General features: G+C 43.2%; 1 protein-coding gene and 1 long non-coding RNA gene across 5 annotated transcripts in view; one reads left to right on the top strand and one right to left on the bottom strand.

Moving 5' to 3' along the window:
- The first annotated feature begins 5,025 nt into the window (after nucleotides 1-5,025).
- LOC134515528 (uncharacterized) lies at nucleotides 5,026-24,686 on the top strand. Of its 2 annotated transcripts, none has more exons than XR_010071042.1 (6): nucleotides 5,026-5,296; nucleotides 8,500-8,598; nucleotides 10,946-11,020; nucleotides 13,072-13,244; nucleotides 20,083-22,801; nucleotides 23,279-24,686. It is a non-coding gene; the product is annotated as an uncharacterized LOC134515528 (long non-coding RNA). The 2 variants fall into 2 exon arrangements; XR_010071041.1 differs by having other exon boundaries at nucleotides 20,083-20,880; nucleotides 21,490-24,686.
- The window catches only part of WTIP (WT1 interacting protein), an 84,728-nt gene continuing 68,243 nt past the window's right edge, over nucleotides 9,188-25,672 (bottom strand). The window contains exons 4-8 of one of the 3 annotated variants that reach the window (XM_063334604.1): nucleotides 21,336-21,398; nucleotides 18,943-19,073; nucleotides 17,928-17,979; nucleotides 15,988-16,056; nucleotides 9,188-13,220 (exon numbers count right to left, since the gene is read on the bottom strand). In XM_063334604.1, the coding sequence (XP_063190674.1) occupies nucleotides 13,068-13,220; nucleotides 15,988-16,056; nucleotides 17,928-17,979; nucleotides 18,943-19,073; nucleotides 21,336-21,398 (468 nt within the window). In that variant the 3' untranslated portion in view covers nucleotides 9,188-13,067. Of the gene's footprint in view, nucleotides 13,221-15,987; nucleotides 16,057-17,927; nucleotides 17,980-18,942; nucleotides 19,074-21,260; nucleotides 21,399-25,672 lie in introns of those variants that run through there. The other 2 variants (XM_063334606.1, XM_063334607.1) reach the window with 2 other exon arrangements.

The raw sequence follows: 25,672 nt of genomic DNA on the forward strand, positions 1-25,672 counted from the left end.
CCATTTGGTGGTCCACGTGGGGCATGAGGACAGTTAGTGGAGGGTGTCCACACCACTAGGGCACACAGGGAGGTTGGTAGGTCCCTGACTTCTGGTGATCCTCAAGTGCCCTGATGGGTGCAGAGCTGTGCTAAGCTTTGCTGAAGGACTTGCTGATGGACCAAGCTTAGAGAGGATTAAGTTGTTCTAAGACCTGTCTGTGCCTCCCCCAGGGCTGAGTGGCTCTGCCAAGGCCAACGAACCGCCATAGGAGCCATGTTCGGCTGTTGCTTTTCTTTCATGAAGCCCAGCCCTTAGAAGCGTTTTTTCTCCAAATGAAAAAAAAAAAAAAAAGGCAATTGTTTTCCTCTCCCCTTGCAGTATTGTCTTCTCTCCTTGTGCGTCTCTCAGCCATGATCTAGTCTCTGTGCATTTTCCTGCCCAGGACAGCCCTCTCATTAGCAAAGAACAAGACCAAGAACTAGATTTCAGCTTAAAGGGGAATACAAAATCCTAGTGTAGTGGCTTGTACAATCCTACACATACAAAGCCTGATGCAGCAGGGGTTTGGCAATACTCAGTGGTGCCTCTGCTTATTTCTTTGCAGTTAATAGCAGTGAAAGAACCTCTCACGAGCAGGATCCTTTATGTGTTTGAGCTTCACCTTCTGAATATTTTATCGTGATTGCAGCTACTGTAATTTTCCTCTTTTCCAGAGCTCTCTGGAGTGTAGTTCATGCAACTCCGCACTGAAAAATACAATGACACAAAACATTTTTTTTTGCATTCTCATGGCGACACATCCAGTATGATGATGTGTATTTTTAAGGGAAGAGACCTAGCTGAGGATTAAAGATCTTGGTGTGCTCAAAGCTGCTGTAAATGCAAAAGGTGGGACATCTAATCAATTAGCAGATCTGCTAAAATGAAAATGTTTATTAAACCATGAAATCTAGGGACTCAATAATACATTAGATCTCCATTGTGCTGGGTACCATATGCGGACAGCAAAAGGTTGGTTTTGGCTCCCAGATGTTTTTTTGTAACTGCTTAAATTTTTAAATGATGTTGCTTTGCAGCCTCGTTTCATGCTCGCTTTCTCTGAATGCTCTTGAATGAAGATCCCCAGGACATGAGAGTAATGTGCAGGAGCATTTGTCCCCAGGTTTTTGCACACTTGATCAGGCGTGAAAAGGAGACGCTGCAGTGACTCATCTGACCTTGTAGACCCAAGGCTTAGAGTGCCGACAGTGTCTCTTGCTAAGGTCCCCATCACAAGAATGCGAAGCATTTCGGAAGCTTTCGTCAACAATTCTACATAGTGGCCAGCAATTTTCTCAACAATTTTACCTATAATGGACAGAGAAAGAAAAGACTAATAGCGTAAATTATTGTGAACTGCTTATGAAATCTCTTTACTTTATACTTAGCAATGTAAACCCCCTGCAGGAATGGATGGCTGTGATAGATTTTTAATTTTAATTTTCTTTTTTTAATAGGGACAGCATTAAGTGCTAGGCAGAAATACTTCCTGTAGCAGAACTGCCATTGCATTCGATCAAGAAGGTTTTGGCAATACTGAAAGATTTGTTGGTGTTTACTTGTAAACTTGTAGTTGTAGAGTTGCAAGAATGGCTTCCTTGTAATTCAAATAATAGCTTTTTGCCCTCAAAAACTTACTGTCCAAATTTAAGATGGGAGGGATGGGTACAGGTGGTAGCCATAGCGTGCTAACAGCTCTAATTGGCAAAATTCATTTAGATATCACAGCAGATGAGGGTATTAGGGAGGGATTTAAAGGAGGATAATGAGGTAAATAACTTTGCAGTTCCTTCTAAATGCCAATCCTTTATAATCGGGAAGGGCCTTGTAGGAGAAAGCACGTGAGACCAAGCAGGCAATAGCAGAGGGCACCTGGTAGCTGATAGCGTGGTTTGAGCCGGATCACAAATGCTTTCAAGTGGCTGCAGCGTGATGTGAGCTTCCAGCACTGGCCAGGAAAACTTCAAATAGTACTGACAGCAGGAGGGGAGTGGGGAGAGAACATAAATGCTGGCTTATGCAGTCCAAGCCACTCATACACATCTAAATTACTGCCTTGGAATAGGCTTAATGGAAAAGTAGTTGGGCAAGAGTTAGGGGTTTGGGGTTTTTTTGGAAAAAAAAAAAAACAACACCTCAGCTTGTTTCAGCATCTAATTTTATATTGAAAGCAAACTTTCTTGTTTGCCCTCTGAAGGCAGCAGCCGAGCACGATGGGTCTCGGGGGGGGGCAGCAGCGCTGGCCGGAAGCGGCCTGCCAGGGCTGCTCTGGGATTTGTTTTCTTTTGATTATGGGAAAAATAACCCAAGATATTTCTGTGCATGCAGAGCATTCTTAATGACTGAAAAATCTGTTGTCGAGTAGGGACAAGGGGGAAGTGCCATCTTGAAGGATGACACAAATGTGTTTGGATTAAGTTTGAAAACCCAAACAAACTTATTTTTAGTGACTTCCAGAAGCTTCTACTGCACAAAAAAAAACCCTGAGATAGTTGCACGGCTAAACCTGGACTTGCTGTGGTGGAGCTTAGTGCAATTCACTGCAATTCACAGCAGCAGGACCAAGAGGAGGGTCTCCTCCACGGCCTCCCAGAAAATAATTACTGATCTCCTCCAGGCAAGAAACACAGCAGAGGTGCTGTCAGGCCTCTTGGGGTTACTGACACAGTGCGGGGGGGGGAGGCTGATGAAGCTTTGTGCCAGTCCCTGGCTCCCAACAGGCATTTTGGAAGAGGAGGCGAGGGACCCGCGGTGCTGCTCTTGCGTTTCTAGTGCTTGCTTGGTAGCTGGCTCTGCTGTGCACGCCAGGAGGCACCGGAGAGGATGGACTGTGCTCCTCAGGGGTATCTGTTTTGAAATAACTTTAATCTTTCCACTGGAAAAGGTCCTCTGGTGGCATTCCCATGTCCTTCAAAGTTGGTGCACTTGGCACTGTGAGGGAGGCCAAGTGGTGGCTGTCTGCACCTCAAACCAATCCACTGGCCAGGTCACCTCTGGCTCTCCCACCTTTTGGCCACCTTTATTTTAGTTCAACATGATGCAACTATTTTTTTTTTTTTTCATATGGGAGCCAAATACGACAAAACTGAGGAGGGTGTCTCTTGCTGTGCTCACAAGCCTGTGCTTTGTTGCGGCAGGCTGTGGGGTGGCATCCAGAGACAGTTACCCAAAGCAGCACAGGAGTTTGGTCCCCATCTTTCACCACAGCCTGGCCCCGGCGGCAGCAGGCAGAGCTCGTGCCCTGTTCCTGCCACCTCTGCTTGAGCGCCTATCTGCAACTCGGACAGGGAGAATCTCCTCACTGGTTACACAGGATACTTTTAGTAAACTTTGGCTGGAGGGGGAATAAGGAATAATGTACACTGCCAGATACGTGCTTATATACATGCAAGAGTTGTTATTGCCTGCCTCCAAAGAATAATGTTGGGATACATTTAAAATACTCTAACCTTTTGCCAGTGAATCTCATATGGCCTGGTTCCCTCTAAAATGAGATCTTTGCACAGAACAATGCTTCAGCCCACTTACACCTCTATATGTGGATTTATTATTTATATATATTGTGTACCGTATAGACAGTAAGTTCATGTATGCGGGTTTGGGGTTTTTTGAGGTGGGAGGTGCTATTGGGACAAACAAAACCTTTGCAACTTGGTAACGTGTGCGCCATGGTAATAGTACTGCAGAGATTTTGGATGGAGTGTCAAGAGACTGCTCTTGCCCCACAGCAAGAGCTAACGGTGCTTTGCTGTTCCTTTGCAAACAGGGATGGCAGCTGGCATGTTACATATGGTCCTGCTCACCTTGTCACTCCTGTTTAATATGGGAGCGTTGCTGAGCCTCTGCAGCATCTTCTCTACAATTCTGCTTTATCTTGGGCTGCCTGTTTATAGACGAGGCTGCAATCAGAGATCCAGCTCCAAGAAAACAGCAGTCTTTGGTACCTCCTGCTTTGCACTTCCTGACTATGCTTGTTAAGCCTGCAAGCGAATTCCTGCTGCAGATCCTTAGACCTGAGGTGCAAATAAAGCCATAATATTTTTGGGAAAGGGGATATGGAAATTACTGACTGGAGTGCAGTAGGTGCTTGGCTTCATATTATGTTTTGGCTCATCAGCAAAGGACAGGATTTCAGCTTTGAAGATATTATAATTAATGCCAAAAAAAAATCAAATTGAAGTTAAATTATATCATGAAATCCAGCATGCTTTATCAAAGCTGCCAGAGCCATTGGTTTAGCAGATTTTCTGCTGTATGTTGCAGAATAAAATAAGAAATGTTTAAGGAAAACTTTATTTTACTCCACCTTCCTTCTTTTTTGATTCAGTTTGGAAGATGCAATGGCACATTCTTTAAGGACTTCTGCTCCATTTCAGAGGCATTAATGGGCTCTTCCATGTAGACATTTTTATTAATTTTTTCCCATTCTGATGGGGCTTCTGGAAAATAACTGGCCAATTACATATTAACTGGCCATAAATTTATTCATTTTAAAAATAGCTTTTTCTAGCTTTTCAAAATATATGGTTTTGATCCAGAGCTTGGAAAATGTGCTGCGGGTAAGAGAGAGGCTAGCAGCTGATTGCAGGGGAAGTAAGTTATTTTTAAAAAAAAGGTTACAAACCGTATTTTAAAATAGAGAATGAAATATTTATAGCCAGTTAAAGGCAGATCTTACTACAGCTGAATGTCTGTCACTTTTACCATTGTGTGGTATATTGGTGTGATAAAAGAAAAATGAGCCAAATAAACTGTAGGTATAGCTTTTAGGGGTTGGGAATGTAGGTAGCAAACACTCGATTCCAAATGATAAGACATTACTAGAAGCAATAGGATGTGTTTAAAGTTACCACAGTGTTTGTGAGAGCAAGACTTGCCATTTTGATAAAAGGGATCCACGTGTGACAGAGCAACCGCAGGCGAGCAGCCTGTGCCAAGGTGGCAAGCCCCGTGCCCAGAAGGGTGCCGCCCTCCTCTTCTCCCTTGCTGGGAGATGCCCTAGTAAGGAATGGAAAAGTGAATGGTGCAGAAAGCTGTGACGCTTTTTTTTTTCTTTTCTATTATTCTTTTTCTGACCTAGGAAGAAGGAGCGAGGAGAAAGGACCAACTCCCAGGTGAGCCCAGGCACAGCCAGGTGTGGAGCAGAGCCACCAACGTCCTTTTGGAAGACAGCCAGCAGTCCCTGCTGCAGGACATGGGGGCCCTTTTCTTCCTCACCCCTTTAAAGAAGCTCTGTACAAAAAAAAAATTCTAGGAGCCACGTCCACTGGTAGAGGTAAGTGCAGTTAAACGTGTGGCTTGCAGGTACTGCAGGTAGGTCTTGTTGCTCTCTCCCCGGCATTGTTACCCTGCCATGCGTGCCGTTTTCTTTTTTTTCCCTACTCTGTTGCTCTGTCCATCCTCGCACATGGCGTGTGACCTTTGCAAACTTCAGGTGAAGGCACATAGGTGAGACCAGAGCCACGCAATATCTGACCTTCAGAGAGTAGAATTTATTGCTGCTTCATTCCCCCCCCGTAAGCTTGTCGCATTTGACTCATGAAGCTTTCAGCTGTGGGATTTAGGTGGTAAAAAAAACCACAGCTTGATACAATAGTTTGCTTTCCTATCCTAATGCCCTGTTTCACAGCGGGCATGAGACACTCATTTAGCACGAACCAGCACAGCTTCCTTGGTTTTAGCGACACAAGGCCCATTTACACCGGTTGGGAACTGCGCATGTCACTGGTTCCTTACTGTGCCTGGAAGCACCGAGGGGTGCCGCTGGCTTTCATTTGCCTCGCCAGAGCAGCCGGTAATTAACTGATCAGTTGGCTTTAACATTCCTGCAATAGTTTAAATGTGCCAGATTTTTAATGAACAGGGGTTTTTTTGATAGTCCATTTAACCACTTGAATTACTGTAACTAACCAATGCAGTGCTTATTCTTTGAGGTGATGACTTCCCAGACATGTACATACAAATGTGGGGCTTTGTGGATTTTTTTTTTTTTTCCAGCCGTGACACAAACCTTTGAGAATTTGTTCTTAAATGTGTTGCTGGCGAGATACTTATTTTATCACTTCTGGCAAACCAGTTCTCCACATGGTTTCTTACTGTTTGCACAGTTTTCAGTCCGTATTTCTCCTATGCTGTGTGTGTGAGCACAGTGGTTTATGCTGTTTAATGTAGGGTATTTTCTTCTGATGGGACGGAAGCTGACAGCACAGGGAAAATGCAGGTACAGCAGAAATGCACTAGGTCTTATTATGTGCTCTTCATAAGCTATATGGCAACTTATTCTTGCTGTCTCAGTGTTAAGTGAAGAGATGGCAAGAACTGCACTGAGCACAAGGATAGGATCTTAAATTAATTTTGAACAGGAAGAAAATATTTTTAGTCTTCTGGAGTTTTACCCAAAATTGTGGTTAACTCCATAGCTTTTAAAATACGTAATTCAGCTGCTGATGAGCCCAGTGGTGGTGACTGAGGGATGACCTGCAATTTATTCCAGAAACCAATGCCCTCTGTTTAATGGGCGACACTTTCATGTCCAGCTTAGGCATCCAGAGAAGGCTGATGTGTCCTGCTCAACATCCAGCTCTCGCTCACTATTTCCAGATCTTGCTTAGGGTTCCTTCTTCGAAGTTTCTTATCTGTAAGTGAACTCCCAAGCAAGAGTTTGTAGCACCAACTGGGATCAGTTTGGTAAATTCAGCTAAATTCAGTGCCTTTTAAGGCTGCGTGAAATCATAGACCTGCAAGTGGGGCAGCAAGCAGGGAGAAGATGGCAGGTTGCTGCTGCCCTAAACTGCCTTCAGACTAATGAGGATGGGAGAGTGGCTGTAATTGCAGACTACTGTCCTTTGCTTTTAAAAAGATTTCACAAGTAAAGGAGTCTGTTGCTACATTCCAGTGTTTAATGTAAATAAATCAGTGATAAACCATGCCAGCCCACAATGCTAGCAAACTGCAGGGCTCATACTGGAGCTGAAGTTGTTTTTGTTGTTTCCAGCCAGGACCCTGGTCTTTCCCTTACTACATTTGCTAGCCTCTGCCACCTTTTTCTCCTCTTAGCTGCTGTGACGTTAAAGGCCTGGGCATCAGTGACCCAGCCAGCTGGTGTCTTGGAAAGAAACCTGCAATACCAAATGTGAACACGGAGCAGCTTTGTTACTCCTGGCAGGCTGGGCCCATTAAAAAGTGCTGTAGCAGTAGGAATGAGACTGCAGTTTCCAGCTTCCCCAATGACACACCCAAGGGAATATTTAAGGTATTACATATATATGGTGACATACACACACACACTTTGTTTTGAGTGTGTATGTTGGTGGTGGGCTGTTACACCAGATGACCTCTTGAAGTCTTGTCTTGTTCAACCTGACTTATTCTATGAGTCTGTGAATTTGGGGGACTAAGAGCTGGATAACAGGGATATGAGCTGAAGGCAGCTTCACCATCCGAGTTCCTTCATTCACACATTCCTAATGGTTCCCAGCACTAGCCAAGTGTCTCTGGTTCAGCCCTGGGATGACTTTGGAAAAAAAAAAACAAAAACTACTTCTTCTACTCAGTAGCTGCAAGGTGAGGAACACAGATCTGGGGATGACTGGTAAGGTGAAAAGCAGTGCTAGCAAAGCCCTCCTGGATAATCTGCACGTCGGATTTAGCCAGAGCTTCCAGCTACACACTGCCCTGTGGCTCAGATGCTGTGCCAGGGAACCCTATGACACTGCAGACTTCTGTGGTGCTCCCCTCTGGGAGCCGGGTCCTGACTCACACCCTTCCTGCAGTGAATGTATGTTCAGTTTCCAGTACGTATTTCCTGCAAGGAGGCCCACAAGGCACAGTTAATATTTTTAAGCACTCTGTTCTTTTCAACCAGGCTGGTTATGGTTTGGTATAAATTCTTGCTGCATTAAGACTATGTCCTAGATTTTATTGACTACATTTGTGTCACCCACATGGTGAGGCACTGTCGAAATGCTTTGAGTTGGCCAGTCTTTGTGCCTTTTTTTCTTTTTTTCTTCAAGGAGGGCATGAATTGCTCATTTTGAATGAATTTTAAAAAATAATGAGAGTGAGAAAAATAGCATGTATGTGAAGAGCCTACAGAAGTGGGGTACATCTGTTTCAAAGCACAGAAGTGCAGACTGTGTCCCTAAAACAATTGTGGCATTTCTAACTATTTCCATTCTGACTGAGCAAAAGAAAAATTTGCCAAAATAGCCATTGTGTGAAAACCACCAGTAAGTTTCATTTCCAAATGGGAAGTCATTTGTACTTTGCAAAGACAGGGTGGCAGAGATGCAGAGCACAGGCCTGTTTGGAGGAGAAGGTGGCATCACACTGAAGTAGCAGCTTGTGAGTATTTGGCTTCTGCGAGTCACTGGAGGAAAGAGCATCTGCAAGGATGGGAGAGTGACCAGCTTAATGGAAAGGAAACTCACTGAGTATGAGGAAACCAGGAAGAAACTGGTTCTTGTGTTTTTTCCCCAGGCATCCACTTTTGGCCATCTTTGGAGAGAAGATACCAGCGCTGATGAACCTTCTGCCTGACAGACAGAGCTGCTCTTGCAGGACCACTGTGTGCAGAAGGTAAATGTGACCAAACTCCCATCTATGCCAGGAAGCTGGAGACAAAGTGGCAGAGAGCTTCTGAAAGGTAGAATATATTTAAAAACCATCTTTCAATCCTATCAGAGCTCTGGCCATAGTTTCTGAATTACTGAGACTTAGCAAGAAAATTTGAGAAAATTCCCCAAACCAAGGTCCGCGTGCTTAAAGCTATGGAAATTCATAGCCCAGGCAAGTAGTTCACTGCTGGAACACTCCAAAAAATAATGGGAGTCTTTAAAGGAAGTGTTCCTCAACACTAACTGTCCTACATGGGAACTAGCCAGACTGGTTAAAGCTTAATTAAAAATTGCCAGAGTGGCTAAATTCTTTTCTAAGTGCAGCTGCAAAACGTTAGCTGTGGGCATATTTTAGACCTTAATTAGTAACACTTGCACTGGAGGACCAAAATCTTTCATGAATGCAGCTGCAATCAATTAATATCAGTTTGGCATTTCTGTAGGCAATACAAGGATCTCCTGAAAATTGTGTTAGTGCCCACCTAGATTAAAAAAATAAAATACTTACATGCAACAAACTACAAAATCAAAGATAACTACAAAATGTCTTTATTGAAAAAAGCAGATTATAGCATCTAAGGTTAAATGAAACTTCTGACTTTAATATTAAATAACTTAGGATGATAGCAAGTAGCTTCCTCTTTAGATAAATAAATCTACATTTCCCAATTTTTTCTTCAACAATCAAGGGAATCAAACACTGAAACACAAAACCACAAGTAGTTCTAAAGACTAAAAGACAGAAGCACATTGAAAGGTTTTACAAGGATATATATACAAAAATAGTTAAACTAATGTATATTTTCAGCATGTAAACTAGTTACATGATATACAAACTGGGAATTTATATATTTCCTACAAAATAAAAATCAACGTTGGTCCAAGTTCTTGGAAGAAAACTATATTCTTTTAAAGAAAATGAAAATATTTCTCAAATGAAAACTTAATTTAAGTCAAATTATATACTCTAGTTACGGCATTAGTTACAGGATGAATCACAAACTTTTAAACTTTTCTTGAAACACAAGAAAGCAGCTTTTGTCTCCTTTAGAGCTTTGGTTTACTTAACTACTCTGGAATTTCTGGTCTTAAAGAGCTCCTCTAACCATGTTTTTCTTTTGAAGCTCCACCTTACAAAATATATATACACACATGTGCACACAAGTGAAAGGAAAAGGAAAGAAACCCAAACAAACCCCCTTTGAAAGCTCAATTATCTGAGTGCATTCTTTTGTTTTGTTTTTCAAATTATTATTTTGGTCCCCTCTTTGGAACACCTCCTCCAGCGCAGGAGGGAGGGTGACTCGCCCACACCAGCTCTGTGCTGGAGGGACTTTGCACCAGTCCTCACCAAACTGGGAACGTGCAGGCCTGATGCGAACGAGAACAAGTTGATATTGTTTTAACTTTACACAAATAGTCTGAAAGTATAGCAAAGGCTTCTGAAGAACAGTCACATCATAAAATGAACTCTAGAAAGTTTACATCTGCGTTGAACTGATTTAACATAAGAATACTCCTTAAGAAACTCGTTAGAAGAAGCTTTCTCATTTACATAAGTCCACAGACAGAAGGTAAAAATGTGTAGAAACTTTCACTGGCACTGAGGAGTACAGCACATCATTATTTTAGATTTGCTTTTTTTTTTCTCTTTGATTGAAAAAAAACCAACAAAACCAAACCAAACCCTGGCAACTTTCACTTAAGCTCCAGTTTTTATACTAAATGCTGGAAAAGCAAAGCTGTGCTTCATTATACAGTAATGGAATGTACCTGCCTACAGAAAATACTGGAACAACAACTGCTGCTTTCTGGTTTTAAACAAATTGCTTACGCTATATTGAAATACTGGCTTTCACTAGTTTTGCTGTGATGATACTTAACACATTGGAACTGTGTAGAACTACAAGAGTGACAAATTAACATGTAAAATGAAAGTAAATATTATTCTGTTCTACAGTATGATTGGTTTCAAAAAGAAAAGGTATGGTATGTACATGTTCAATATTGTGCTGTCCCTTGGAAAGTATGTTGGAGTGGAAACTTAAACTTGCCACTGGAAGAGGCAAGTGTATTTTAATGTGTGTTTTCTTAATTTGGGTTCCTTAATATATATTGTAAAGACAAGCAAGTAAAAAAAGCCTCAAAGCTAAATGTGGTCCAAAGCAGGTTCCTTGAATGGCAGAAGCAGTACATTGCAGCTGATGCTAAAAGTTTATCTTCCATGCTATCTTCCACGTTTGTACTAACCTTAGGGAACTGACCTAATCATACAATCCAATTTAAGACAGTTTTTTTCCCTTTTCTAGCATTTGCTGTTAGGGCAAGAGGCAGATGTATTTCCACTTCTTTCCGAGGCCGTGCTGGTGACTGTGGACACAGAGGTAATGTTTGCAAATGCAGACCAAGCGCGTGTGCACCCACGGTGGTGGCTTCTGCAGGCCAGGCCTCGCCAGTCACACTGTAGAAGCAGGGCACTAGTGCACTGTGATTCTTTCAAACCATGGCTATCACGTTCAATATGTTAATTATAAACTTGTATATATTTATTAGGAAATGACTTTTTAAAGGAGCATCTGACTTGCCAAGGAGCGTTCGGTAGGACAGGTTAATCTAGGCCAATGGAAGTCTGGCAAAAGTTCGGGAAACATACCTTTTGTTCCTTCCTAACAGAAAAAAAACAGTTCACAGGAATTTTTCCTGCCCACCCCCCCCTTCCCCCATAAGGAAATTCCAGACTATCAAGAAGTTCTGTTAAGAGAGTTAATTATTCCACTTAGGAATTAGTGTCCATTGCATGCTCTTTGTACTTTTCAAGAGCACCACAAATGGCTTTGAAAAAATCAGTGGAGCATAAGAAAGTAAACTGTAATGGTGCTGCCAAATAAGTCATTTCATCAGTCTGTGGTGCTGAATTTAACACGGGATCATTTCCGAATGGATCCGTCAGGTTCTTGACGTGTTGACAACTGGCATGGACACGTCCCAATTTACACATGTGGAGAATCTGGTCTGGTATTGCCGCTTCCTCTGGAGCAGAAGAATTTTATTTTATTGTAATTTTGGATACAGTTAAAGACAGTAACGATGGATTTATTTAAAATATAAATTCAGGAAGGCTGGATCAATTCTCATGTGAATGCAAGGAATTTTTTAAACATACAGATGTGTGATTTGCATGTAAATCATCAACACATGGTAGAAAACAAACCATAAAAAAGATTCATCTAACTTCCTATATGGAAGACATATATTTCCCCAGAGCTCTGAGGTTACTGTAAAAGCTTATGCAAAATATGAGCCTGTGTACATTCTATGTACATCTAATACTTGTTATAAAATACCAATGTTTCAATGGTCTGACTCTCAATTATTTTGTACTTTGTTTTCCAATGAAGACAATCACCGTAATCAGTTCAAAAGTACATCTAGAAAAGAACACAGAGCTGAAAAGATAATACAAAAACAACTGTCCCCCTCTTTTTTTAATAATGTATCAACATACAATCATAAAGCAGTTGGTAACAAACAAAGTCTTGTATAAAACAAGTAGTATAAAGACAAGTGTACCTTTGCATAGAAAGGGGCTGCTAACCCTATTAAACACAAAACAGGTTTAAAAGATGAATTCTTTAGTAAGTGCCAAATCATCAAGTTGATACGAACGCATTTTGAAACCATGGCTACACTTGTACACGGCAAGCAATTACGGAGCTCTGTAACCTTCTTCAGCTATGCACGTGCTGCATGTGACAACCTTTTAGATCTTTTCCTCTGTAACGTGGCTTTTATATGAGATGCTTGCCCTATTTCTTTAACAAGCTAAATGGTCTTTGGATGACTCTGGAACCTCATAGGCTGGAAAGCTGGCCCGGCGCTTCTGCACAGAATGCCACTATTTAACCCATGCTGAAAACTGTCATTGCTAAAAACACTTGTTTGCTTCCTGTTCACTACTTCTGGGAATCTAAGTTTTAAAAAATGTGCGACTGTATTCTCTAAGACCAGAATTCAACAAAACTAGCTAAAATGCTAGCATTTATCTTATCATGCTTGCTGCAATACGATAAGGTGCTAAGTTTTGGGAAGTAATTCTACACTCCTGACTTGGGTGAAATGTCCACTGAAGGGCAGTGAGTAGGGAGTGCAGAACAGCCCTTTGTACCATTGTTTTTAGAAATGCTGCCATTTACAGTTACAGTTTAGTGGTGAATTATTTGTTCAAGTAGACGGTGTCTCAGTGAGAATGTCTAGATAAAAGAACGCATATGTACAAGATCAGAAAAGGACCCCTCACCTCTGATTTAAAAAATAAATAGCTGGTTTAGATGGTTATTACTGGAATCTCATCTTTAAAGGAACAGGAAAGTAATTTTTAGATTTTTTTTTTGTCTTCTCTTTTAAACGGCTTATTGGTAACGGAAATGTCTTTCAGAGTTCTGTGACATGCATTGGATAGCTTGGAGGTGGATGTGACGGCAGTTTAATATTAAGGCGCCTGATATGACAGCCGTGGCAGAGCAAGTGGCCCTCTAACGGGTAACAACGATGGCCTTCCTCATCATTGAGCTGCAAGCCACAATCCTAGAAGAAACACATACATCCCAGGTTAGTGAGTGATTCGGGTAGGTCACCTCACAACAATGCCGATCTGTCCTGCGTAACCCTGAGAGCTCCCTCCTGAGCCTCCAAAGTCAGCAACCTTAAGAGTTTTGGGGAGGAGGACCCTGACTATCCCGTATTAAGCAAACCGACATCACTGAAATCCAACAGGACAGTCTATAGTAGTACCCAGCATTTTTTTCCCCATTGTTTCCCATTCAGGTCTCTTCCTCATCTAATAAATGTTGATGCGAATGAGACAAAACCAGGCCAAGGACTGACCCTGACACACACAACCTGGAAGAGGTTAGAACAGATAATGAGCTAATTCTGCAACAAGGCAGCGAGCAAGAAATGGGGGAGCATTAGTAGAGAATGAAAAGTGGGGAAGAGGGGGAGATGAGACATGTTTTACTTCTGAAGCAGGGCTACACTTTCTCTAATTTGGAATGAAAAAAAAAATTGAAGACTTCAAGGCCAATGGTCCATCTGTAGTGGAAACGTCAGTACCTCTGGGACCGGCACATAACTACAGGGACAACATGGGTGAGCAACAGCAGAGGAACAGAGATAAAAAGAAAAACAACAAACAATGATCCTGCCTGCTGACTATTACGTACACTGCAATAGAAATAATCCTGGTTTTCAGTTGTCATCATTATAATTTTGAGGACATTTGAAAGTCATGGCAGGTTCGTGCTTGGTTTTGATGTTCCAAGTATGTTAAATACTTAAAAATTGTTACTGTGAGCACTCCTGACAAACCAGAGATTCTGAGTACATACCTGCACACTTAACAGAAAGGAAAAAAAAACCTGAACAGGTTGGGCATATAGGTCTTTTTAGTATTGAAAACTGATGCAAAGTTTTTAATTGGACACAAAATAATGATTTTTCAGCTTTCATTAGTCAAGTTAAAATCCTCACATTTTTACAATGCTGAAATAAGAATGAAAAATGGGTTTTAAAGTAAGCTGTAAAGATGGAGTGTTAGTTTAGGGAGGCTTTAATCAAAGCTTCTGCCAAGGTAGTTTTCTGTGTGTTATTATCTGTTATTACATAATAAATCTATAGCCCATTATGTAACATTTAAAATTAAATTCCTCATTAGAATGTAACGATTTCAGATACCTTAGAGATGGGCCAAGTGTTCATACCTCTTTCCCTCTCCAAAATTGTGTTCCCTTTCTGCAATGAGAAAGCCTGCCTTCTCAGTGGATGTCCGTTTTAGAACGCGGGTCTGTTGATCTGTAAACTGGTTTGAACTTCTCAGCAGAAGTCAAGTGGTTGCACAAGACAGAGATGACACCGAAAAGCAGCAAAGTTTCCAATCTGACTACTGACTTTGCACGGCCACCAGGTGACGATGGCATTAACAGCTGCGTAAGTCGTCACAGCTTTTACAAAAGTCTCCATGTGAATATCTCAAAATACTGGCAGTAACTTTTCCAGCAGTACTTGGGGACAGCAGTGACCCAGTGTGTACAGTTGGGGAGCCTGATCTGAGACCGACAGGCAGGGATCTACCCCCATTAACACATAGCTAACCGTCTGATTTCTGTACATAAATGCACTCTGCCATTCTGGGCAGATGTGGAGGCAGCTTGATTTGCCCCTAACTGGAAGGAGGATGGGGAAATGAATAACAAAACAGAACTGAAAATAAACCCCCATTGGGACATTCTAATATAAAGTCAATAGCCTGAGCGGGAAGGGGAGGGAGCTGTCATCTTAGGTGAAGCCTGCACAAAGCAATAGATGGGGGAAGAAGGAGGGAAGTATAGCTCTCCAAAATGCTGCGATTTCCTGTGCCAATTTCTCTTTAAAATTAGTAGAAAATAATGGAGTATCAGGTATCTCTGTTGGAAGGAGACAGCTGAGTGGATGGGGTTTTCCTTACACTTCAAGATGCCCTGAATTTTGTTATTTTCTCCCTCAATCGGAACTCTCTTTGTAAAATCTTTTTGTGCCAAAGTGCATGGAAGATAGTACTGCTGCCTTTTTGCCTCTGGTGCTGACAGGTAGCACAGTTAGGATCTCTGTGGATATTTGTGTGTTATATCAGAGCACCAAACCTACAGCAAAAGGGAAGTTTTGGGTTGATCCCAAATTAAAGAGTTTGTTTCCCTCCTCATGCTCCTGGTGCAGAGCTAGGACTGAACTCAGCTCTCCTCTCCGAAGCAAGAGCACTAATCCCACAACTTGATGTGCCCCATTAATTGTTTAAATGTTCCACACAAAAAGAAACAACTCCCAAAAAAATGTCAGGAAGTCAGTGGTATCCCTGTCTCTTTTCTAGTAAAGAATCACTATTCTTTCCACAGATCCCCTAGAAAAGCCTTCCAGTGTAGCAGGGAGGGTCCTTCCCTGCACAGGCAATGTGAATTCAGGGCTCCTCAGATCAGAGCCACACAAGCTGTATCCAGAAATCAGGAAACAGAGAACCGGCACCTACTCTTTCTTCTCTCCCCGTCTAGAAGTATTGAGAAAATTCAACCCAAACAACCAAACCCAGCTTTGGAAGTCGATATACTGGGGAAAAACCCCTAATGTGGTACTAGAGGTGGCAGCACCACTTGCAGCCCAGCCAGCACTCCAGGAGCCGTGGGGCAGAGCAAGCCCTACCTGCCCAGGCGTGCAAGAGCCAGCAAGTGCACCCTGGCGTGCGAGTCGGGCACCCACCAAGTGGCTGCTCATTATTGGCAAAGCCTTGCCATGGGATGGGCCAGCAGAGACGCCTGATGCTCACCTCGCAGTGATAGCACTCCACGTGGTAGTCTTTGTCCATTGACACTACCCGAATGGTCTCCTCAGAGCCCTGTTGGGGAAGCAGAGAGAAGGTAAGAGTGAGCCTGTAAGCGCTGTTTTCTCGGTTTTCTTTCAGTGCCCAGCCTATCGCTTTGGAGAGCTGTTTCCCTGGGGTTCCCTTCTTCCTCCGCAGAGCTCTGTGACCGCTGAGGGGCTTGTCCCCTGGTGCACAGCACTGCACTGCTGGTTTTGCTCTTTAGCAGCAGCGTGGGTGTCTGACATTTCTAAGCTGTAGATGTCATTGGGGAAGTATAGCCAAATCTTCATCCTCAAGGGAAAAAATAGTCTTGAAATCAAATAATTTTCCAAGGGGACCCACGATCTGAATGAATTACCAGTCAAAAACTATGAGCCACTGATTGGGTAACTCTTCCTTGTAGACATCGTGGCCTGAGTTTTCCAGGACTTGTATTCCCTTCAAGCCATCTGCTGCGCAGCTATTTTGCAAATGCATATGTCACTGTATGTACCCCACCAGGATTTACATACCAGTTCGGCAGGTAATTATGTGCCCAGGCCAAAATCTCCATGTGCGGGTGGATGCAGTGGGGTTGTGTAATTCCTGGCTGAGCCCCAGGCCCTGCAGAGCAGCCCATACCCTTCTTGTAACCTCACAGACTCTTTCCCTGATCCACTCTGAAGACAGAGCTCATTAAATGTGTTGCCTTGCATTGTTTCCAGTTCCAGGTGTGGTTAGAGCATCAGATATGACGTAGACTATGTCTGAGAGAAGCTGTGGGCAAGTTAATACCTGCACTGCAAGACTTGAACTAACCTAAGAAATCTCCATGGGAAAGAACGCGGCGTCTATCCTGCTAGCCATCAGATGAGTCAGCAGGACTGCTTTTTTTTTCTTTCTTTCTTTTTTTTTTTTTTTTTTTTTTAAATCATTTTGTAAGACACAAACCCAGTAAAATCTACATAGGGGTTTTCTCCTCACATCTCATCACCAGGACAAGTAGTTCTGGCTCAGCCTTCTTAAGGTTTTTAATTACGTGAGACCTGGTCATTTAACAGAAATAATAATGACAGAGAGAGTAACGTGCAAAGTGATGGAGGTGGGCACGCTAAGAGGCTCTACCCACAGGCTTTACCAGGGCACAGCAGCTCATAGGATGCAGTCTCTGGCTCTATAAACACGGGAGAGGAAAAGGAGGGAGGTGCTGAGCCTCTTGCTTACAAATGAGCCGGTCAGTGACCTCAGCAACGGGAAATCGGAGGGCCCTGCACCCACCAGAGTGTGGGGGAGCACCGCTGCGGGCAGGCAGAAAAGGGATGTCTTCACGCAGAAGTCTTCTCATGCAAACTATACTGTCTGGACAGGCTGAGGCTGCAGGCAGGTGATCCATGAGCTTCCCTTTTAGCCAACTTTTCTGCTGCCTTTTCCACCCCTTGAAGCACTTTCATTACACTGCCACCGCAGGACGACAGACTGTGTGGCCTTTTCACAGGGTCAGGGTAACCCTCAGATGTCTTTTTGAGTTTGGGCATCTTAACAGATCCGCAGCAGAAATGCAAACATAGCAGACAAGGAAAATTGCTACTTGAGCTAATGGGAGATTCTAAAAATAAACAGGGCTTTACTTCTTGGGTTGTTCTTGGAGCCCTAGTCAGGGCTTTCAATTAAATGTGATTTATAACAGCATAATTAAGACCTGGAAAGCACCCTAAAGATACAAAGTACTATGCTGCATAAGTAGTATGACTATTACAACCTCTGGGAATGTTTGGGAGGGACACTACTGCCAAACTGTATTTAATTTAGTATCTGACATAGTGTAGATTCTGGAAGAGGGAGGAAAAGCATCTGATGTGTTTTTAGAAAGCGTTGATATGCCAACAGCTGTTTTCTCCAAAGAGTCAGCGCATGTTAAAACGTACCTGTGCTGGTAGGATTGGCTGGTTACAGGAAGCGCATTTTGGTGCAAAAACCCTAGGGTGCAAGAAGAAAGTGTTCAAATCACATTTAAAGTTTCTTCAAAAAGTAGAACCAAGAGACTTATTCTAACCATGCCTTATTCTTAGCAAAATGTAGATCTGCAGGATTTGAAACACCTCTGTTTGATGATATTCAGGGAAAAGGAGGTTTGGAGGAGGCTGACCTACCCCAGGTTTATTGCTTAGGTATTCCTCACCTCTAGGCATAGTGCATCCAGCCTCTTCCCACATATGCCCTTTCTCTTACCGTCCTTTACGCAGAAAGCCATTCATATTCTCCCAGAGACTCGCTGCTTTGACTGCAAAGCAGTTCCTGACTGGGGGACTGTCACCATCTGACGTCAGGAAAACACAACCACACTAAATAGGAGATGGGCTGGTTGTGGCTGGGATCCACTTAAAACAAATACATCAACTGATCTTACTATCCACAGCCGCATTTTACAATAAAGGCCGAGCCAACATTCACTCTCCCCTTGTAACACAGTCAACTCTGTACCAAGAGGGCTGAGTTCAGAGTGATTTACTCTTGCTGCATAAGCTGAGTTATTGGTTTACCGGAGGTAAGAGCATTCGCATTGCCTCTGAGTGCAAGCAAAAAGCAATCACTTAAACCACAAAACTTTTTGTCAGCTGAGGCTAAAATCATTCTAACGCTAGCTGCTAATTACGTGTTTATTGTCCAGTCCAGGTTAACCTAACTTACACTTGCCAGTGTCATGCACTACCAGAACCTCAACTCTTAGAAACCACCTGGCCACTGTATGCCATGCTGGGCCACATAGTGACCTTTAATAGAACTTTAAAATACTTCACAAATGCAAGATGTGACAGTGGCACTTGAGGGACATCTAAGCGAACAGGAATGAGCCTTTTTATCTACTACAAAGGCTTATAACTATACCAATAATTTAACTGCTATAACTTTTGTAAGCATGCAATGGATTTGCATACTTACGTATGGTAGTCTTTGACACAGTAAATATTGTTCTCCACATCTACAGTGAAGGGGACTCCATCCAAACACTCGTTACACACCACGCAGCGGAAGCAGCCAGGATGGTACGACTTTCCAAGGGCCTGTAAGATCTTAAGAGGCAACAGCAAAATAAGCAGATGCGTGATTACAAGAGGTTCCCCCCCATATACTGCTGCGTCTCATTCTTAATAATGACAGTGAGAAAAGCACTTCAGGATGAAATTACCACTCTGCAGCTCTGTCAGCAAGGGGCCTTTTAAAACAATCAACTTGCTTATTTCAGTGGGTTTCAGTAGGCTCCCAATCAAGAGAGAGAACTGTGAAAATCAGGCTAATGCCCATCAGTCTTGGCTCTGCAGGGCCAATACTGCCAACAGAAATTAAAAACGGCTTCAGAGACCACTTCTTGGAAAATGTGCTGCAGCCAAATACAAGTTACTGGGATAGAGAGTTAATTCACAAAACTTAACAGGCTGTGACAGACGCAATCCAAACCAGTCATTACTCAAACTTAAAAAGTAAAATAACAAAACAAGCAAATAAATAGGTGTCTCTCTATAAATTAAGGATCCTAATCCACCAGTTACTGACTGGCTATCACTCAGTCATAGAGGCCCATCAGTTTCTGTTAAAATTCCATCTGTATCCATGCTTCTCCCATGCTGACCTTTCCTCCTCATTTGAAAAGTTTCAAGGGAAGGCCTGACGCCGTCTCAGCTACACCACTACAGAACAGACCCCCTCCCTCCTGGCGTCCTCGTATGTAATGCTCGGTGTGGTGCTGGGACATCAAGGAGGATACACCAAGCCCACCAACGAGCCTCTGGGAAGAGTGAGACATGGCATCATCTTCAGGCAGCTCTCACAGGTCACAGCACCAACTGCATGCATTTCAGGTGTAAGAAATACCTTTGGAAGGTAATTTCAAAAAGTATCTGCTAGCAGCAGTGCTCAGCTTGGGGCTGCTCATAAGCTGGAGATGAAAAATCTCCACAGGCCAAGCTCTCATGGCCCTATAGATGATTCTATGAATAAAGATCAAATCAACAAGAAATAAGAAGTGGCGCATAGGAAAAATGCACAAAGTCAATTTAATTTAACCTTTTTTTCCCCCTACAGCTCTCCAGTGAGTGGCATCAGAATCCATGTGGTTTGCCAGCCTGCTCCTAGCCAGAAACAACTCGTCTCTGAGCCTTGGCTGGACACGGCACCACGACTGCGCAGCAACGCCAGCTGCAGCTGTGCTCCCCGAGAGGCGCACCAAGAACAGCCAGACAAGACGGATTCATTCCTGGAGCTCCCAGAGCCGATCCCTTCTGTCAGAGCACACTTGCTGATGGGACAACGGCGGAGAAGCACCTGCCAAGCTTCCAGCTACTGAGCTCCACCAACAAGATACTATAGACTCTTGCCTGGGATTCTGCAATTAAGGGCCAGCTCAAAGCATCCACGTGGGACACCCCTCCCCCTCACAGCATGACACAACTCTAGAAATTTGCTCTTGGGCTAAAATGAACAATATCCTTGTCCAACCAGTGGTGCCAGGATAGGAGCCAGAATCCTCATTAGTGACGTCTCCGTTCCAGCTCCTACTGAACCTCTGTGTTTGCAATGCAGTAGCTACTTCTAATAGGCATACTGAGGTTCATCCACGTTTTAAAGTAAGAGGAGAATAGATATAGTATGTGATCTGAACTTCTTCAATGCACAAGCCACTTCATTTTCTTTGGGAATTTCTGCTTAGGAAGACCAGACTAAACTCTTCCTACTTCCACCCACTGAAATGACGGCAGGAGTACCTGGCTCAGCCCATAGCCCTTTATTTTTTTTTATTATAAAAGTAACTCTGCCTGCTGTCTCCCTACAAATCCCAGTGGCAATAATGCATTGGAACTGACATGGAACAAGCGGCAGAAGGTAAATAAGCAAGTTACAGTGGGCAACAAACCGCAGGATAATCTCCCTCTCCGCTCTAGTCCAGATTCCATCCCCTTGACAGAGCTCTTGCTATTCTACTGTCTTATAGAGCACAGCCTCTGTTTTCCTTTACTGTGCTCTCATACACAGCTGTGCTGCATCTTCCCCCTTTAGTAGTAAAAATCTAATTTTTTAATTTTTTTTTTTAAAACTGGCATGTGGCAGCCAGTGGGCTGCCTCCTGCGATCTCAGGTAGAAAAGCAGCCCAATTTACTGCACTTAATAGAGCACAGTGGTATTTTTGTTTGGTTACTGCCTTTAGGTTCAAAAATTACCTTGACAGTAGTGAAGACACAATGACAGTCTGATGGGGAAAAAGCCTGGTGTCTCACAGTGCGCTACCCAAAGCAGGTGAAACACAAGCCATGCCACGGTTAGGAGTGTAGGTCTCTTACCATTTCCATTATGAGGTGTCCACAAACAAAGCACTTGTCTGCTGTTTGCTGAAAACCTGAATACTGTTCAAATGACAAGAAAAGAAAGGATTATTAGTAGCCACTCCTCTAGCTGCAGAAATACCTTCTAAGTGAACACTGCACTATTTTCCAGCCTGCGCTGTGTGTATGATGGCAAACTGGCCAATAGGTTTGGGAGACAGTGCCTCGGAAACCTTCGCTCTGCTCGTGCAGCATGCTGAGACCCTGCTTGGCCTGAGCCACCGCAAGATTTCCATCGAGATTTCCAATGTAACGGTATTATTTTAAGGTTGATTTTTAATTTTTTAAGCCTACTTGGCAAGTGTGACTTCAGCATGCTGGAATTAGCTTCAATTCACTCTTTTGGTTGTTGTTGGGGAAGTAAATAACATCAGACTTACGTCCCAATTCCCACTCAAATTAGTGACCAGGTGCACACTGACCTCAGTTTTTGGACCTGCACTTCACCCAGTGCTGTATGCAGGCTAGGGAAGTGAAGACAGGCCAAAGTCTGTCTTTAGCCCTGTGTTTAGAAGTATACAAAAAATATCAAGGTCATCAGGCCAGACAACTGACCTACCAAACAGCTTCCCTACAGGCAAGAACGCCAGCCATGCGATTTTGAAACTGGTGTTTGCAGTGGCTGGACTTTACTCTCGCCCACTGCAGCCCCACAGAAGCCAAGTGCTGCCTGTGCTCTCCACCCGGCCAGGGACAAGGGTGCCCATCGGCGGCACGGTACTGCACAGGGATGCTCATTTCAGCAGTTCAGGTTGTAGCAAAGCTCACCTGAAATGTATTTTAGTTGCACATGACAGAAGGGAATGGGGAGGATGAGTGTAAAGTGGACTCCTCTCCCAGAGCACAGGTTAACTGGCTCCGGCATCTAATGCATCCTCAGAGCCTCAGCCCAACAGAGCTCACGGCTTCCTCTCTCCCCACCTTGATTTAGTGGGGATTAACTGGCCCCTCATTTCAAAAGCCAGTGGTGCCCAGCCTAGAGCTGCCATATATTTTCCTTTTTATGGGTATGAGGGGATTACATGTTATTTCAGATCAATAGGTGGGAGACAAAATTATTGTTGCTATGCAACAAAGTGATCATGAAGGAAAAGACAGACACCTTGATGGGCCCAGAAAGTCAGTACATGATGCTATGGCAGTGGTCACAGCTCCAAATTCACCCCCCACTAAGGAACACAGCTCATGCAATCTTAAGAAACTTTGAAACTTCCTCAAAAGAGACCAGGGTGCTGAGGACCAGATCCAGAGGCGGGCAATCCTAGCTGGCTATTTCTGCCAGATACTGGTTTTTTGATTTTTCCTTCTTACTGACGCAGAAAAAGGTCTCACTGCTTGGGATGCTTCTTGGCTGCGCTGCATCTGAGTAACCATCTGGCCAGACTATTTCCTGAGGTTGCGAACTCGAGAGTTACTGGAAACAGGTGGGTAGGTCCTAGTGGCCCAGACAGTGGAGGATTAACAATAGCACAAACCCAGCTAATTCTAAAATCCTGCTGGAATGAATTTACCAGTACCATCTGGCTGTCATTTGATAAGGAATGCAAAGGAGCATTTACCCAGCTATTGATTAAGAGGGAACATTATTCCCCAGGAACAGAATGGAATAGTGGTCAGATTAATGTCATTTATTGCCAACTAGATTGTCATAAATTACACTGTTTGTCAGAAAGAAAGGTTTTGCTGACACAAAATCACTCTTTATATGACTAACCCTATTAAATTAAAACCATGATTTGTTTTTAACAAGAGAACTGTTATTTGTCAAACACATTCAGAACTGGATTACCCAATTAAGAAGACTTTGCAAAATGGCAGTAAGTCCAATAGCAGTGATAAAATATTCCATGGGCTCGGGGAGCTGTTCTTTCCCACCACACTCTTCTCTTTTCTGACCATAGTATCTATCCCAGAGACCTGGGAAACTGGAGACCTGATTCAGTGAGATCAGGGTTTTGGAGTCAGCTCTGCTTCTGTTTTACATCGATTTACAACTGTAAAGGAGTCACAGCCTGGGATCTCAGCAGCACATTTTCTACATGACGGCAGTACTGTGGACGCTGCTGTTTAAAGGTAAACAATGAATGATTTTCTCTACATTTTTGTAGCTCACCTGCCATCTTCTGCTTTGCAGTGTTTGTTCCTAACTTGGAGAGTTCAAACAGGGCTGTTGTGATAAGTTTTCAAGTTTAGAAGCCGAGCTTACAAACCAACTCTTAAAATACTAATTAAAATTGGCAACCTCTCTCTTTGAAGCACCTGATTATTATTAACCTTCACAAATCTTGTGTGTGCGCAACGTGAGAGAAGTCGTGATTTGCTCCCGACGGCAGACAATGCAGAATGGCCTCTTCGTTATCTCTCAGCACAGGCAAGCGCCTCCCCGAGGGTGGGCGCCCAGCGTGGCTGGGGGGAAGAAGCACTGGCCCCCAGAGCCTGCAAAGTACTTAACTGCAAGAGGAGAGGCGGTTCTGCTCTACAGACTTGTACCCTCTTTTATTACTGACATAGTTGGAGGGGGAAAAAGGAGGCTTTGCGCGCACCAGCTCTCCCTCTCTATCTGGAGACATGAGAAACAGCTTGAGGTGACCAGTGAAGCAGTAGAGGCTGAGAGGCAAGACCCCACTGGAGAAGCCAAATCCCAGCTAGGCTTCCTGTACGCATGGGATTTTATACATACAGTGTCACTCGGGATGGAAGCGGTACCGGGCTCAGCTCTAGCCTTACTCTATAAGGGTTTCATATGTGCCAGTTTGTCTTTTTTAAAAATATTTTGCTGGCACAGCAGTCAGATGATGTAAATACAGGCCAATCTCAAACCAGACAGAAAAAATCAGAAGTCTACAGACAGTCTGTACCCAGGACAAATAAGAAGTGTAATTTTGAACTTTCCCAAATATTCATTATAGATGCTTATTAAGCATATATAAAAACATTGAAAGAAGTTGTTCTGAAAAGAACAGCTCTGAAATTCAAAGCTGAAAATGAAGTGTTACCCTTCACTTTCACTTCTGAGACCCAGAAGTAAGATGCTAGTTACCAGGATGCAAAGAGAACAAGTGCGTGTTGAAAAGCTGGTATATTATTTTTCCTGATTTCTTAGTTTGGTCCCAACTGTTTTCTCCCATGTTTACCTTGTCCTTGACTTCTCTCCCAGGATAATAAAATCTCAGTTTATGTGCATGAATCAAGATTTTGTAATCAAGCTCCGCAATGATACTTATATATAATAAGACTCTGGGAAACTAAATAAACCTTGAGAAATATGTTAATTATGTTAGAACAGAAGAGTAAAAATAAAGTAGAAGACTTGGCTGGCTGAACTTTACTTTTGTTTGCTGCCCGCTATACTTCGATTATCAAACAGGCAAAAAAAAATCTCTAATGATTCTGTCCAAGAGCCTTTGTTTCAATGTAAGAGGAAAAACAAGTCTCCTTCTGTCCTAAATATTTAGGCCTATTAGTGTCCTCCTGTGATAATCTTGGGGTTTATAACTCTTCTGTCTAATGGGCAATATATCCAAAAGAAATTAACAATGAATTTTGAGCATATAATGAACAATTATGCATGGAGGATAATCCCACCAAGTACTATGAGAAACAATTTCTCCTGTCTGCCCTCAGTGCTGTAACCGCTCTTGGTTGTCTACCCAGGGTCTTTTAAAGTTTGATGTTCTCATCATGATTTTTCAAAAGCAAAAACATTCAGAAAATAGCATGCCTCAAAAAGACTTCAGGACCCGAAGCTTCTACCTTAGGCAATGTCAGATCTTTGAAAAGACAGGTCGCTGCCTCTCCTCCGCATGCCTAACCATGCCTGAGGAGAGGCTGATGCACTTCCCTGCTGTTATGCACTCAACAAAACAAAACCTTCCTCCTGGAAACAGACCTTGGAATCCCATTCAGGCCCATTTTCTTCTTTGATGAGGATGTTCAAAACCTGCTGAAGGTCTGGGTGAGCAGATCGAGTGGGTTACATTTCAGTAGGCGCGGCAGTCACTGCCCCAGTAATGGTATGGAGCCATAAAAACTACAATTCACTGTTAACAGCACCACAAAAGTCACCGCATGCGATTGCTCAGCCTAGACTTGCGATTCCTACTCTTTTATGCTTTAAGGGCTTTTGAGAAGGATGATCGGGAGTTTTTGCCAAAATGCTTCAGGCATTTAATTCTGAAAACTAATTTCTGAATTGGGTGCTATGCTAATAATGTATTCCAACCCCAGGCTGCCTGTAATCCCTCACAGCCTCCCTTCTCCTTGGTTTCCCATTAGCAGAGCATCTGTCTTCTCCC

Source organism: Chroicocephalus ridibundus, chromosome 4 (genome assembly GCF_963924245.1).
Source record: "Chroicocephalus ridibundus chromosome 4, bChrRid1.1, whole genome shotgun sequence".
NCBI classification, from domain to species: domain Eukaryota; kingdom Metazoa; phylum Chordata; class Aves; order Charadriiformes; family Laridae; genus Chroicocephalus; species Chroicocephalus ridibundus.